The 16,576-nt window shown below is 42.7% G+C and overlaps 1 protein-coding gene across 3 annotated transcripts in view; it reads right to left on the bottom strand.

Annotated features, from left to right (window-relative positions):
• Nucleotides 1-10,193, bottom strand: part of FSD1L (fibronectin type III and SPRY domain containing 1 like) — a 45,926-nt gene extending 35,733 nt beyond the window's left edge. For all 3 annotated transcript variants that reach the window (XM_075138358.1, XM_075138359.1, XM_075138360.1), the window contains exons 1-4: nucleotides 10,099-10,193; nucleotides 5,507-5,602; nucleotides 4,426-4,557; nucleotides 420-521 (exon numbers count right to left, since the gene is read on the bottom strand). In XM_075138358.1, the coding sequence (XP_074994459.1) occupies nucleotides 420-521; nucleotides 4,426-4,557; nucleotides 5,507-5,602; nucleotides 10,099-10,113 (345 nt within the window). In that variant the 5' untranslated portion in view covers nucleotides 10,114-10,193. The remainder of the gene's footprint in view (nucleotides 1-419; nucleotides 522-4,425; nucleotides 4,558-5,506; nucleotides 5,603-10,098) is intronic.
• Between the last annotated feature and the right edge of the window lie 6,383 nt (nucleotides 10,194-16,576).

Here is a 16,576-nt window from a genome sequence, read left to right as displayed (position 1 = left end):
TGTCATGTAACAGCACCGGGCAACGGACTGATCACTTGCCATGGCTTTGAATGCTGGCCATCACGCATTTTTTAAGTCTTGGTTCAGTTTTATAGATTTATTTCACCCTCACTTTCTGTGTTCACTTACTTAGCATCAGTGCGAGTTTGCTTAACACTGACAGTTGTCCAGGAGAAGGCATTCCTTTCCCTCCCATCTCACTCTAAATAAGAAAAAACTTACTTATTAGACATTGCATAAAAATTCAGGACTACAGTGCTTGAGTTGGCCTCCTCAACAGAGCATTAACTGTACTTTTATATGCCTCTCTATCCTTACTCTCAGTATTCCTGGTAAGTTTGCAGGGTCCAGTACAGTAATGCAAAGGCTATTTCAAATTGAGACATCTGCCTTATGCACACCCGTTCAGTGATTTTTACCTTCAAGAATTCCGCAGAGTCCTTTATGTCCAGCGACTGCGCAGCAAGTTCCAGCAGCTCTTCAGAACTCTCTAGGGCATTACTACACTGGCTAAGCTGATCCTGAAGCAAAAACAGAAAGTAAGAATAATCTGATGTATTCACATTACAAAAGTAGTTTATAAACTACCAGTACTAGAACTACATGGCTTTGCTATGCATTTGTAACAACTCATTAACTTATCTAATCAAGGCTATTACCTCTATCACATGTTAACTAGAACTTCACTGTGCTTGACAAGTGCACAGTGATATGTGGCAGATCCTATAAATCCAGATCCTATAAATCCAAAGAGGAAAAAGCTGCATAGGTGAAGTCTGATTTAAAAGCCAGATTTCATTTTAAGGCCTGTTTCTCCAACATCAGGATTTCAGAAGCAAAGAAATACTTGCATCTGTGCACACTCCAATTTCTATTTACAGAACTGCACTTCATCAACGAACTGATACTGTTTAATGTAGGAGTAGCCTTGAAAAAGGCAATGATTTTACTTCCAACCAGCTCTAGAATAATAAAAAGACAATCCTGAAAATCAATATTGCTCTAAGTCCTGGTTTCATCTGGGATAGAGTTAATTTTCTTCCTAGTAGCTGGTATAGTGCTGTGTTTTGGATTTAGGATGAGAATAATGTTGATAACACACTGATGTTTTAGTTGTTGCTAAGTAGAGTTTACACTCTTCAAGGACTTTTCAGCTTCCCATGCTCTGCCAGGTGCACAAGAAGCTGGGAGGGAGCACAGCCAGGACAGCTAACCCAACTGACCCCAGCGGGATATTCCATACCATATGATGTCATGCTCAGTATATAAGTTGGGGGGAGCTGGCTGGGAAGCAGTGACCTCTGCTCAGGAACTGGCTGGGCATCGGCCAGCAGGTGGTGAGCAACTGTATTGTGCATCACCTATTTTGTATATTCTATCATCATTATTATTATTATTTTCCCTTCCTTTTCTGTTCTATTAAACTGCCTTTATCTCAATTCACAAATTTTACTTTTTTTTCTGATTCTCTCCTCCATCCCACTGGGTGGGGGGAGTGAGCGAGCAGCTGCATGGTGTTTGGCTGCCTGCCGGGTTAAACCACAACACTGTATAACAAATGGGGATGGTAGAGGAAAGGGAACAGAGGAAGAAGGGCAGAAGAGAAACTTCTTTCAGGATTATCTAAAACTGTCATTAGCAAACTACCATTCCCTGTATATAGAACAGTCCACAGAGAACTTCTGGTATTACATACTACGGGTATATCCCTAAAAAGATTACTTTTGAATATACTGGATCCTAAACATTGTAGGTTAAACAGGATGCACATTTTAAAAGCCAGCAGCTTTTGCATGCCATTCAACCTACAGCTGTTTTTCTACTCATGTGATACTTACTGTAGTATCTCAAAACAAGTCAGCAGCAAGTAATTATTTTTCTTTGAAACACTTTAGGAAAGACAGCTTGCTCTAAAGTAGTCACTGTCTCAAAAGCAACCAACAGTTGCATCAACTTCGAGAACAGACCACTCTCAAGCACTTCAGAAGTGTAACTAGTTTTGGCAAGTGCAGTGAGTTGACCTGGGCCAGCTGCCCCTCAGATTTACTGTTCAAGGATAAAATAGCAGCAAGGAAACAGTCCAACAGCTAGAAGTTTGTACGCAGTTTCCAGATAACTTCTGAAGCATGCCATTAACGCAAGTTGTCATTCATCTAATCAGCTGCTCTCCTCTCTGGAGGATATCCAACACTGACAAACTCAGATACACCACGATACTGCCAAAATGTCCCAGGCAAACACCTCAGGGAGAAGCAAATGCCAGAGGCATTTTCAAACAGCTTTGCAGAAATGACATGGTAACTGGATGCTTCCATTAGCATCTTAACTGAGATGCATCTGCATTTGGGAGTTAAAAATAAATACTTTAGTGTCATTAAAATACACTGCCCCAAAATGAAGCAATATATTTTCAAAGCAAGGGTTTAAGGAGAATTTCTAATTTTCAGCCTTAACTTCCAAGGAAATTATTTGGGAGGGGTCATCTAAATATTAAATCCTCACCCTTTTCCACCATTATGTACTCCCAGTATTTTAAGTCACAGCTTATTCTCAACAAGAGCATCTAGTCAACTACAGAAGACTAACTACAGGACAAGCACTTTAAGAGGACAATAAGTTAAGCAAGTCCGTTCCTTTAAACAGGATGTTTAGACCTCACTGAAGTTCCTTGGTTTCCCCATAGAAAGTTAATTTTCAGTTCCAGTCAAAGATAATGGCTTGGATTAATACACTCAATGCAACAGTTTTCATATGTTAGTTTGTTTTGGTAGATTGACTGTTAGGAAAAGCACTCTTGCAGTGCCTCAGTTAGAGGAAGCTTGGTCTGTCTTCAAGTAAAGAGAATGTCCTTTGGGCCTGCAGTTAGAGAAAAGCCTCAGCTGAAAGACAAGTAGGGCACTTAACAGCTGTGTCAGTGATCTGTAACATTCCACTCATCTTCATCCTCTTCTGACCAAGTAGCAGCTCAACTGTTCAACACAGATACCCGGCAGCAATTCTTGACACAGCTGTACCACACTGACAAGCTTTCAGAAGAACTTGGTACAGTCACATCTGAGCTTGATCAAATTAGATTAACTACCAGCAAATGAAGAAATATTAACAGAATTAACAGAAGATTTCAATGGTCAAGTCAAACTGCCAGATAAGTAACTATCAAAACAGTTTTCAGTTCCAGAATAATTTCTTGCAAGATTAGCTTCAGTTCTTCTTCAATAGAAGGTAGAATAATTGATACATGCCACAGCTGAATTTTTCCTGTAAGCTGTTCATTGAGAAGCGCTTACTCTTTAAGCCTTTCAGTCCTAAGTGTCCCTGGATTTGGGTAGACCTCTGTCTGTTGAAAAACTTCATAAGGATTTAAACAGACATATGGGGAGAAAGATTAAATTGGAGGTGGAAAAGTGCACTTAAGTGCTTAACTTAAATTGTGCACCCAGAACACCCAGTTTTTAATTATGAACATAAACCAGACCTTATAAGGAAGCCTGTGGAATTTGTTTAAGGCAACTACTCCTAGAACTTCTTTAAACTGACTAGACACCAGAAGGTGAATTTTTTCAGGAACAAACATCTTCCTTATTGCTTTGTATAAGCAAAAAGAACTAGACAGAAGAATACGGCAACTAGGATCATTTAAAGAAAAAAGCTAGAGAAACAGCTTCTGCTTAAGATATTTAACTGTGCTTTGACCCCATGCAACTAGACTTTCTGAAAGCTAGAGCCAACTTGCTACATGGTACTGGAAAAACATAGACTTGATACACGTTTCAGAAAGTTACATTTTTGTTTCGATTCTTCTGAAACCCATTGGAAAGATTCTCCTGCATGACAGCATACAACTACAAGCTGGTTAAGTTCATGTAGCAGGTTTAGTAGCAGGCACCAGTGTAACCTGTTCCCAGGCAATCCTATATGCCTTCTGTATGCACATACAATTTGCTTGATGTTAACAAGTGGAGGAGACTGCCAACAGGAGACCAGCCCTTGTGCTTAGGATACCTGGCATGATTCTCAACTCTAAGTTCAAGCCCAAGCAAGTCACTTAGGCATGTTTACAGGTTCAGATGTTCATATTCCAAACTGGAGAAAGAAACCAATTTCCATCCAGAAGCTGTTCATTAGTTTGAAGGTAGTAAATATATCTAAGTCCTGCTCCTATGCAGCCACTCTCCACCTGTAAGCTCTACAAGTAATGCCACTTCCTTTCTACATAACAATGTTGAGAACATAAATACGCTAGAAACATGAAGTGCCCTAGAAGAAGGGACCAGAGAAGTACTTTTAATCAAAGAAAACATTTACCTTACACTTACTGCATTTCGTGCAACACTATCAAAATATCACTTTCAGTTCAGATTTAAAATAACAGTTTAAAACTGCTTCTACTCAGCTGCAAACATTTAGATGTAGTTATATAGTTACCTGCAGAGCCTGAATTTTACGAGCCTCTTCTTGCTGAATAGTGTTGGCCATACTCCCCTTCATCTCATCCAATATAGAATACAGACCATCAAATTCTTCATCCAACTCGCTGATTGCATTAGAAGAGTTTACCTGAGAAGAGAATTGAAACTGCTGCAATCTATATTGGGAACAATGCAGACTAGTCTTTTACACTGAAAGTCACATTGTTTGTCCAAACATGCTTTGCCATGACCACTAGATACCTTGTCACTGCTCCTCACCTTATCAAAAGGGAAAAAACATTAGGAATGATGGACACCTCCTAAGCAGACTTTATATGAGGACGCTGAAGACTGAAAGCCATGAAAATTCCATGATACTCAAACTTGCACAGAACCAACATACCTGGCAACTTCATTCCATGCCAAAAGGCCTTGATTTCCCTCTTACAATTATAAATGGATTGCTAAATGTTTATAAGGAGGTAGTTACCCAGTTCCATATAAAATGGTTTAATTTGATATTAAAACTGCACTCAAGAAGCCAGCTTAGAAATCTGCTGGATGATTTCCATTTCTGCAGTTAACTTAGCCCAGCTTTAACACAAAACAAACAACTTACGGCTTATTGATAGGCTAAATGAACCTAAACCTTATCCTAGAGTAGATGCTCTAAAAATTAGGTCTAACTTAACTTAAGCCCAACAATTTGCAACTACTGAAAAGAGAAAGAACAAAGAATTTTCTCTCAAGTATCAGGATGGTCTCATTTTTCAGTTTGCCAAGCAGATTACAAGTCTAAAAAAGATAGACTACTTCCAACTAACAGGAGTTGGAGATCTTGATCAAAATCCAGATTCTCTTCCACACAAATCAAATTCTACATTAGCTTTTGGCATGAAAGGCAAAACCACCATACTTTTCAACTAGAAACAGACTTAAAAAATAACATATTTTTCTATCTGGTTCCAACATGAAGATATATTTTAAACTTGATTCTTACAGCCCATCCCTTACACACTACCCAAACAGTTTGAGACTGACAAAACGGGAAGGTTGCGACCCTTTCAGCTACAACCTATGAGCCTTAATATATATACCTGAACATTTTTTATTGTATGGTTCAGCATGTCAATGAAGTTGTGAATTTCATCATTTTTGTTCGCTAGAGTAGAGACAATCCTTTGCAGAGTCTCCTAGAATTACAAAAACAAGTGAGAGAAGTTGTAAAAGAACCTTGTAATTTTTTTAACCATCACCATTTCAACATATATGGAAACTCATCATACACATTCCAGTCATGGTGAATTCAACTCTTATTCTGATGGGATCAGGAAACACATTTGGTTAGAAAAGAAAAAGAGTATCAAACGTCTAAGAAGCATTCCACCAAACTAAAGATCTCCAGTTGTTAGTTTAAGAGAACTCAAGAATCTGTTTTATAATATGTCACTGTTTCACATGTTTTGCTACCCATGTTACTGCAACTCCCGAGCCATCTAAACCTAGACTACCTACTGGCACCACACTGCCATATACAACTTCTCCAGGTAAGAAAGCTACTGTTTGCACAACCAAACACAGAACCAATTAAGAAAAAAAAAAGCTGGTAAAAGTTAACCCAGAAGAAAAATTACCACTTTCTATTGTCGAAAGAAGCTAGTGTTAAATAACTAAGCTGACAGTTTATTATATATACAGAATAAATCTGTAACAGTGATTTGTAAAGTTATTCTAGAAGTGGTAAAATATTTTGCAAATAACTTATGTATTCCAATTAAAAGTGACCACAAAGAGGAAAGCTTAGTGATAGCTGAGAAAGAGAATCAAGGCTACTTCTGTGGTGTACCACTCCAGCTATTAAAAGCAGTAGATTCAGCTTACAAAACATATACTAAGCGGGCAAAACTGTTAAGCACATCAAAATGCATTTTTAAATTAAATAAGACTATCAAGTCTAATTTGGTTGAGTAGTCAGTCACATATTCTAAGAATTTGACAAAAACACATCAATGCTTGGTAGTCAAAACCAAGTTAAGTTGTATAATCAAAGCTCAGAGCATATCCGCATATCTAAGTAAAAATAAAGGACAAGGTAAGGAAGTAACTAAGAATTTTCTGTTATTTAATTCAGGCTAGTTGATAATAAGTTCTAGAAACAAATCTGACTCTAAAATGCTAGATTTGGCTCTTTAAAAAAAACTAAAAACCTGTCTTAGTTATAATTAAAACATTATTAACTAATTGGACTCAAGAGTTTCAATTTGCTCAGCTTAATATTGTTACTTGACAGCATTTAGGAAATTGAGGCATGGGGAGCTAATAAGCACACCTTAAAAACAGCCAGACCACCAAAAAGATGTTGCGGAGGTTGCTTCCTTAAGCAATTTCTTAATAACCTTTTACTACTTAGATCACACTTGTTTGCTCACTAAAAAGCAAGAAAAATATTATCTTTTCACAACATCCACAGCGAACCTCGACACTACATCCTGTATAAGGAATCTCTCCACTAGCCTTAAGCCATGCTCGTACCTGTTTCTTCTGACCCTTTCCTTGGCAGTTTTCAACGAATCTGCAATGATGTATTGACTGATACTCCAGCCCATTGCCTTTTTGCAGAGTGTCATGCTCACAAAATTAAACCACTAGCAGAGGAAAGCGACATTTTACTGCTTTTACCACAGGCATTGCGATGATATTACGTAAAGATATAATGGACTGGCTAGCAATGACTGAAATCAGAACTCTGAGGAAGAGAAATAAGACCAGATCGGCTTATTTCAGAACTATAGCAAGTCTTGATCACTTCATTACAGAATCTTTTCATTGTCTGGTTAAAACTGAACATGTTTAAAGACAATTTTGTACACATTAGAATGGCAGACGAAATGCTGTTGTCCAACCAGCTGCTTCTGCATTCACTACTGACCAGAAGCAATTGTTTTCGCATGTCAGACAGCCCACAGTTAAGCCTTAGATCCTATAAACATAACTGTCAATTTGGATGAACAAGAAAACTCCCAATCCTCTTTCAGCTAGGATTTTAGGGCTTACTCAGTTGCACCACATGGAAAAAAAAAAATTAGTCTTCTTGTACATGGCACTGAACAATGTGTTTGGTTTTTATAGCTACATACGATTAAAGGAAAAAATCTACATGTGAGGAATGCTTAGAAAGCCTTTACAGAGCCAAATACATGGCAGCAACTGGAAGATAGCTGTCAAACAAGGTTTTCCACTATATCTAAAGTTAAAATCAACTGACTAAACAGGGGTCAGTACAGCTCTTTTTAAGTAAGCTACCAATTTCTCCAAACAGAAATTCCACCAAGTTTGGTCAAACTCAAAGAAGTTTAGACACCTTCTACAAACGCAGACGCAACAGGCCTAAAAATATCCACCTGCAGTAGACAGAACTTCTCTTAAATACCAATGCACAAGCCACCAGAACAGAAAGTCAGCTTTTAGGAATCACTAACATATAATGTTTTCTAATGTAATTTTCTAATCACTAGTATGTAATAAATAGATTTTCTTCCAAACATACCAAGACACATGCCAAATTCAAAACAGTGCACTGTTGCAATTTCTTCCTTTAATAGGAATTTCTGAAAAGTCTCTACAATTACCTGTAACAAAAAGGGTGCTAGAAAAATTACCAACATAAGCAGCAGTTGAGGCTTACATTCTAAGTTACTTCATAAAAGAATTACAAGAACACCAAGCTCAGTAAAACTTCGTGGTATTTCTATACTTGAAGGAAATTTAAATCTATTGCCCACTGATAGATGTAGTATTTCATAGAATCCTATTACAAATAATTGTCTTTTAGTTTTCTCTCTGGCTAGCATGTGTTAAGTGAGGTCAGTTTCAAATTCATTTTCAAAATATTATGGCATGTTTATTACAGAAGTCATTTTTGCTCCTATCAGTGAGCTTCATACTGCTCTTCACTTTTATGTCTTATTCTTATTCTCTAAATCTAATACACTCTTTGCAGAAAAAAATGCATGGCATTCATAAAGCAACAGCATGGATGCGCAAGGGATGAAGAACATAAAACAATATGAAAAAGGATAGGAAACATTGCAACATATGGCGGCTTGTAGTCTTGCCAGGAGCATAAAACTAGACAGTATATCCTTCTTTGAATAGCTAGTAACTAACATCACACAGCACCTGTTGAAGCAGATAGGCACCTCATAAAAGTTAGAGTAAACTTCGATAAATTAAACAACTACATCAGTTCAGTTATCAACTTGCTCAAGGTCACACTGAAGTCTTATGACATGACTGGATGCAGAACAGAGTTTCTGAAGCAGCCTTGGGCTTAGGACAAAACCCTGTGTCATACTAACCTTCGTGTGCAGATCAAATTTCAAACAAGAGGACATACTTACTTAGCCTCCATTAATTTAACCTTCTGTACTTGTCCACACGTTGAAGTTGCCAGAGTTTGAAGAAGTACTTAAGACAATACAGGTGACAATAGCAAATTAACAGATAAAGTATTGTAAAATACAAGATCAACTGCAATTTTACTACTGTAATCAGAACCTCTGAGAAGCACTGAATTTTAAATATGATCAATGACACCACTCAGGAACATCCACCTAGAGCACCTACAACAGCTGCGGCCCTCATTTACTCCCTCTCCAAGAGACTCCTTCTCCACAAAGCAGGCAAAGGCAGACAGACTCAAATTCACATAGTATCTACCAGAAGCACACTTTTTTGGCATTTCACATCTCACTTTCCAAAGCATAGATGAGTAGGAAGTGGCAGTGCACAAACACTTAACTAAAATAGCAAACATCTGCGATCTGTAAATTTCAAGCCATTAGTACTGCTAGTTAATCCAGACCCTACTCACAAGCCAGTTTCCAAGCTAAGGAAAGCACAGTCTTCACAGAGACAGTAACAGAAGCCCTTTTGGACTGCGAGACTGAAAGCCAAAAGGCTGAGTCAGAACTTTTTGCAGAGAGTGTCATTTTTAGAAAGCCAAGCCCTTGGCCAGGCACATCTCTGCTCTTCTGTGATTTCCCTGAGGGGGCAGACAGCAATTAAGGGAAGGAGGGAATTATAGGGCAGCGGCCATGGGGAAAAAAAAACACCACCACTATAAAACGCTTTTATTAATTAGTTCCCTTCAACACGGGCTTACATCAGTGGGAAACAGAAGGGCCTATGTAGGCACCATAATTACTTATGACAGGAATACACAACGTGAAAGAGCTCTACACCAGAGCCGTACTTCATTAAGATGCGGCAGCTGCAGCGGTAACGCCAGCACGCCAAGCAAGCAGACGCGGAGAAGCCCCTCTCGCTGGGCGCCCCGCCACTCCGCTCCCCTGCCTCTCCGCAGGAGGCTTCCCTCAACTCCTGCGGTACCCCAGGGGGGCAAGCGCCTTTCCCGCGTTGCTGCCCTTCCACAACGCAGCCGGTAACGTCTGACTTCCTCAGCCGCCGCCCCTCGCCTCAGGCAGCCAGGCCGAGCACCGGGGCAACGCCCCGCCTGCCCCCTCGGCGGCTCCCAGCGGCAGCCGCCCGGGCGCCCGCCGCGGCCCCCGCGCCCAAGCCCGGCGGCACAGCCAGCTGAGGCAGGGCAGGCAGGCCCGCCCGGCCCCCCGACCAGCCCGGCCGCCCGCCGCGACCCGCGGGGAGGCAGGCTCCCGCCGCCGGCACTCACTCTCTGCTCGTCCATGATGAGGGGAAGAAGGAGCCCGCGGGAACAACGATTATAGCCCCCGCCGCCCTCCGGGGAGTCCGCCCCCCGCCACGCCCCGCCCCGCCCTCGCGCCCCCGCGCATGTGCGCCGGGATGCGGCCACGCCGCCTACGCATGCGCGCTGCCCTCCGCTCCCTCTTCCCCCGTCCCCCCTCGGCGCACGCCGGCGGCACGTGCGCCTCGCCTCTCCTCCCGGGGAGGGGCCTCTGGGCATGCGCAGTCGGAGCCGACAGCCGAAGGAGGGGGACAGGCCCCGAGGGGGCTGCGCTGGCTGCCGTGGGTTCGAGTCTCGGCACCGGCTGGGGAGAGGGGGGTGGGGGGGTGGCGCCGAGCGGGGCGGCGGTGTCTGGGCCGGCCTGGCGGGTGTCTGTGGCGGTCCCTTCGTCCTTCGTGGACCGGGGCGCGGGGGCTGGAGCGCACACGCCGTGTGTGTCAGGCGTGCCACCGCGCCCCGGGTCTCCCCACCCCGAATCCGATGCGAGCTCCGGGGGGGCAGGCACCCCGAAACCCTCGGTGACCTCTGGTGGAGCTGCGGGCCCCGCCACAGGCGATGCTGTGCAGCCGGGCGCCTGCGCCCTTAGCCTGGGCGTTAGGTATGGTTGCAACAGTGCAACAATTTCAATAACGTACGTTACTTTACGTTACGTTACGTTATCATGCTATATTATGTATGTGTAGTCGGTTAGAGATCCTATAAGGCAGCTTTGCTTTATCTCAGAGCTCACTCATTCGATTGTAAAAAATAAAAAAAAATTGTTTCACTGCAGTGCTGGAAAGAAAGAGTGATTTCATAATTAGTTTTACAGAGATACAGCCATAAACAGCCGCCGGGCTGGAGTGTAGCTTTATGGTTTTATAGCAGCTTTGAGCACTGTGTTGATATTAAAAAGCAATGCTTTTCACACCGGGCGCACAGCAACGGGAGCCCACTTCTACCGTGGAAATTTACCACAGTGGGGAGATATTGCCACCTACCAGTGAAGGCATCTCTTTAAAGGCATTTATGCCTCTGTGAGCCCTGTCTCGACGTGGTTGTACCTTCTCCATCGGCAGCGCTGCACCAACACAAGGCAAGAGGAAATGCAGAAGCAGCGAGGTGATGTGACCGGCCAAGAGGCGTAGCTCCAGTCTTCCCAGCTCCATCCAGACGTCTCCTGGGGCTACGTTACCTGGCACGGGCTGGGCCTTGCCTGCAGTTTAAATATTTATTATATCTTCCAGGTACCTGATATTTTATTTGTCCCAATTAACACCCTCAGCCTGTGCTAGTAGTTTCCATTGGACACCTTCGTTTGAAAGAAGAGGAAGAAAAACCATGTCAGGCCGTGCCACACCTCAGGCTGACAAGGAATCTTACACCCGCAGGAAAAACACTTACTGCTGGGACCAGGACATACCCGCTGGCTAGCCAGGGCAGAGGGTCTGGCTCTGCCTTGCACGCCTGCTGATTTTGCTGGTCCTGAATAGAAAACCCCAGCAGCCTTTGGCTTGAGGAGACCCTGTAAATCTCTTGGAATGGTTTCAGACCGTTTGGAGTACAGGGCATGGCTACCACTACAGAAGGCGGCAGCCTGCAGCTGCTAGGGGACGTGGCTGGTGGTGGCGAACGGGGAAGCTGTAGGTCTGAATGATAACTGGGACTGCTCCGTTGCAACCTGTCTGGCCATCCTCCCTTCATATACGTCCTGTTTCATACCAGACTGGCAGCAAGGGGTTTCAAAGTTGGGAAGTGGTTTCATCTTCTTAGTGATTTCATCTTTTCAGAACAGGATTTACCTGTCGTATCTTCCCGAGGGTAAAAACCATACTAAAGCTTTTCAAGAAGACAGCTATGGCTCTTAAAATGAACTTAGTGCCTACATTTCTAAACACAACTTCTTATGGAGACTGCAGAGTTACCATGACTATAAATCTATGAATGAAAGGCAAGAGGCATCAATGCTGTTTTCCCCAAACAGTTTAGCAACAAAACTCTAAAATTCAAAAGGATTTTTAATGTCTTGGCCTAGGAGAGAAGTTGGCAGCTGGGTCAAAAGTAGTGCCTGTGGTCAGACACCCGGGGTGCCAGTAATGCCAGCCTCAGAAAGGGGCACATTCAGCTCTGAAACCGTTCGCAGTGTGTTGTGGGCCCACTTCTTAATTCCAGGTCTGGATTATGTAGAAAGATTCAACCACACAAATTCCTATGTGCTTTCTCATTTCAAAACTGCAAATGCAAGGGAGGGGTCACCATCGGGAAACAATTCCACGGTTTTATGGGTTCTTTCAGCACTCTTGTGAACATAAATTGATCAACAAAATATCTACTAAGAAGATTTTCTCTAGAGTTGTTCATGTTCTTTTTTTCCGTGATGGGAGATTTTTAAAAGAGGAAGGACTGGTGAGAAGAAATATTTCAGATCACTAGAACTGGCCCTAACGGAACCTGTAATGACATATTGCTGCTTTATACACTGGGAATTCGGGGAACATGGCAGGAACATGTGTGCAGATGCGTGGCAGCCCTTGCGAACCTGCGTCCTGGACAAAAACCCTTAGGTTTTTGAGTTAGGTAGGGTGCCTGACAAGCAGATGGTCACTAAGCTAACGTATGAGCAGAAACGCTGCTGGCAGGATGCTAGGGGGGATGGAGAGTATCTTCTAAGTTAAAGCTCTTAGCCTATTTTAGGCCAAAAAGAGATGTCACAGGAAGAAGACTCAAAGGAAACAACGGCAAGAAGTTAGAGGAGGAAGAAATACTTCATCTCTCTTAAACAAGAATGGACCAGCTTGGGTAATCACAGGGTAATAAAGGTAGAGGTTGGATTTGATCTGTCTCCATACAGGATGGTAAATGAGATACATCTATTTATCAAATTTGTCTTTAAAACAGAGGTTAGAAATTTAAGGAAGGACCTTGCCCCAGAGCAACTTTCTTCTGGCACCAAACTGCCAGAAGTACTGCTTCCTTACAGTTTAACACCTGAAGCATAAAGCAAGCTTTAGCCTTACCTGGCCACCTCCTAAGAGCGCTTACTATCTTGAAACTCACGAGAATTACAATATTAATATTCTTTTCTTCCATCTCCAAGTGTAAGATTATGCCATTATTGTATTATCTTCAAACAATAGTTGGACTGTAGTACTTTTATTTATTTGCAGTGCCAGATACATCTGTGTATCGTGTGAGAAAGAGGCAGCAGGTTATGGCATTTCTGCATGGAAGAACGCTTGGAAGTAGTTAAAACTAATACTAAAACTCTCTCTGAGAAACCAAGCTAGCAAATAACAAGGTAGAAGGATTGCTGTGGATGGCCTTTATAACACAGTATATTTGCTTTGTGCTGGATTTGAGAAGGGCTGGACCCTGTGATGACTGCTACAGACATTGGAGTTGCTTACGTGCAACTTGGTGTGGCTCTGGCATCAACTAACCCCTCTCCTTGTGCAGCTCAAAGTGACCATGACCTGTTATTTTGAAAAGGCCATCTTTTCGTGTCTTAAGAAAACAAGGCAGCTCACTCCCACCATCGACCTGGAATCCTTTTGTGCTTTTGAGGGTATGTGCGTGGGCATGTACCAAAGCAAGGGGCGAGTCCCAGACAAACTGCCCCAACAGGCTTCTCATTGATGCAGACTTTTCTTGCTGCATCAATTTTTTCTTCTTTTTTCTTTTTGAGCAGGTGGTCAGAAACCACCAGCACAACCAGTCAGTCAGAGGAAGATCTTCCAGCAGAGAAGCCTGGATGCCTTGGTGTATGGGACCTGGTCTGCCCGAACAAGTGAAGAACAATAAACACTTCCCTGGCTTCCCTCCCAGCAAGCTACCTGAAAGTAGCGGGGCTGGATAGGAGGGTTTTCGTGGGCCATGCCCAGAGCTTCCTGAGAGTCACTGTGGGTGGGCTGAGAGATCATGACAGTGCTGCTCCTTCAGAGCTTGATTATCACTTCATTAGCTTGATGAACACCAAAGCCTCAGAAGTCAGTCCGGTGATGGCTTATTATATTAAATGTAATTACTGCACTGTTTCTATTATGACTCAAGAAAATAAGATTTGTGCAATTTCCTTCTCCCCACTAACAACTTCTGAACGTTTTTGGTTTTTTGAAACAAAGAATCTATCAGCTGCAGTTAAAGAACTGAACTAAGAAATTTTGATTAAAATGCCCTCTGGTATTCCCAAACTGGTAGAGGTGCGCCTCTCTCAGAGTGTTCTGCTTCATATCAAGAAGAGAGCAGTGGGCAGAGGAAAACAGGCTTTCCCACTGTTCTTTGAATCAGCTAGTCACTGCACTGAAGAAAACACAGTGAGGTTTTATTTACGCATGCAGAGAAGGCTGTGGCTATCAAATCCGCTTTATTGTTTCAACAGGCTCTGCAACCATAGAATTAAAATGTACACACAAACATTCCTTTGAGATAAGAACTGTGTGTTACATACGTATACTTAGTATAGTAAGGCTTTGATTTTTGATGAATTTTCTTAGTAGTCTTCCAGTTAGAAAGGGAGGAGAGTAAAATGTGTTCTGAGACTTGAACAACTGATTTTCCTCCCCTGGAATGCACATTAAAATCTACTGCATTGCTGGTTTTATACACACTAAGGCATTCATTTAAAAAAAAAAAACACTAGAATTAAAAACAAACAAACAAAGAAGAACTGAGACTTGAATTGCTCTTCACTTAATGATACTTTCATGCCAGTGTAAATAACATGTCAAATGAGATTTTGAAGCTTTTTAAATAATATTTTCTCATTTAAAGCACTATACGTCAGTAGTGAATCTGTCTTTAGTGGCACTGAATTGCGAGGAAGGAGGAAAGGAGTTTCGTGTGATTGGTGTAAAAACCACCGTCGCCACTTGGTATACAATAAATCAGGATAGGCAGGATGAAGTCTTTTTCACTCCAGCTCCAACTTGACATCGTCACTGTTACAGAAAAGCTTGGAGCCTGAACCCATTAAGGACACATCCTGCACCAGGTAGCAGAGTGCCTGTGCTGGCTCCCTCTCCCTTGCTCCATGCAGCCTGGGGTTCAAGCCTTGGATATTTCTGAGAGGAAAGGAAAATAAGGAAAAAAGAAGAAATGTGGCACAGAGCATCGTTTTGATGAGCCACAGCACTTGGATCTGAAGGTTTTGCTGTTTGCCTGTGTAGAAACATGACTTCTGTGAGCACAAGTAGCTGGGAAGGCGATGGATGCACAACAGGCTACCCAGCAAGTGGTCCTGTAGCTCGGGGAGGGGAGTATTGCCAGCCTGCTGATGAACCACAACCTCTTCCAGAAGACCTGAACATCCTGCCCCGTGCAAATTAATTTTGTGGTTTCAGTGAAAGGGCCTGTACACACGGTCCTGGCACTCCACATGTTCTTACGAAGGTTATTATCTGCATGTGCCCCAAAACCTGCTTTAAAAAACTTCTGAAGAAGCGAGAAAATTATACCTAAGCTAACCAGTTAGACACCTTGTGTTCTTCTACAGAGTACCTTTTACTGTTAAATTCCACATTTCTTTTCTCACCCACTTATTTCCATATCCATAAGTTTCATATTCTCGATATTGCTACCATGCATGACCCTCCCACATATACCACATACCATTGCGCACCCTTATTTTAAGTCAGCCCCTCTGTCCATCACTGTCAGAGCGTATTTCCCTTGGGGCAGGCTCCCAAACCCCCTGACTCCCAGCCCATGCCATGGTGCCAGAAGTATCACAGAGACGCTTGTAGCCATGCCCTGGGTCACAGTTTTGTTCAGATCAGTAGGGCGATAATAAAAACTCTATGTGGCTGCAGAGGAAACTGAACAGAGATGGGTCATGCACATTTTGGGTACACTTAAGCCTACAGAAAATACCCCTTCAGTGCCACAAATTGTCACAGCTCATGATAACTAGGACTGAAAGAAAATACCCATCCTCCATCCCAGCACACTGGCCTTACATTAAAATACATGAGCTGTGGGAGTAATAAAAGGGAGCATGCAAGACTAGTAAGACCAGTTCTGTTAATGGCAGGCCATTGCCCTGTGCTGGTACCAGCTCTCCAGCAGCACATCAGTGCCTCGGCATGGCACCGAGCCTGTGCCATCTCTAGGACCCTGCCCCTCTGTGAATTTTGTTCTCTTACTACTGACTCTTTCTGTTGGGTGAGGTAAGTTTCAAAATGACCCAGCTCAGTCTAGTTTGGCCTTCAGTTTTGCTTAACTGCTGTGAATGTCTTTCTTCTTTTTTTCCCCCTCCCCCCCCCCGAGAGAGAGAGGAACTTTTCAGGACACAGGATGTATCTGTATAGGTAGGATATACCCAATACACCGCTCGAAGCAGAGTCAGGGGAGTTCATGAGAGCTGCTGGAAAGAAACGAAAGAGCCATTATATGAAAACAAAGTTAAGTATATTGTTCAGGAGTCACCCATCCATGAAGATGAAGGCTGAGTTCTTCAAATCACATCATT

This window comes from Calonectris borealis, chromosome Z (genome assembly GCF_964195595.1).
Source record: "Calonectris borealis chromosome Z, bCalBor7.hap1.2, whole genome shotgun sequence".
Taxonomy (NCBI): domain Eukaryota; kingdom Metazoa; phylum Chordata; class Aves; order Procellariiformes; family Procellariidae; genus Calonectris; species Calonectris borealis.
Note: the sequence above shows the minus strand (reverse complement) of the source record. Positions and strands in the feature narration are given on the sequence as shown.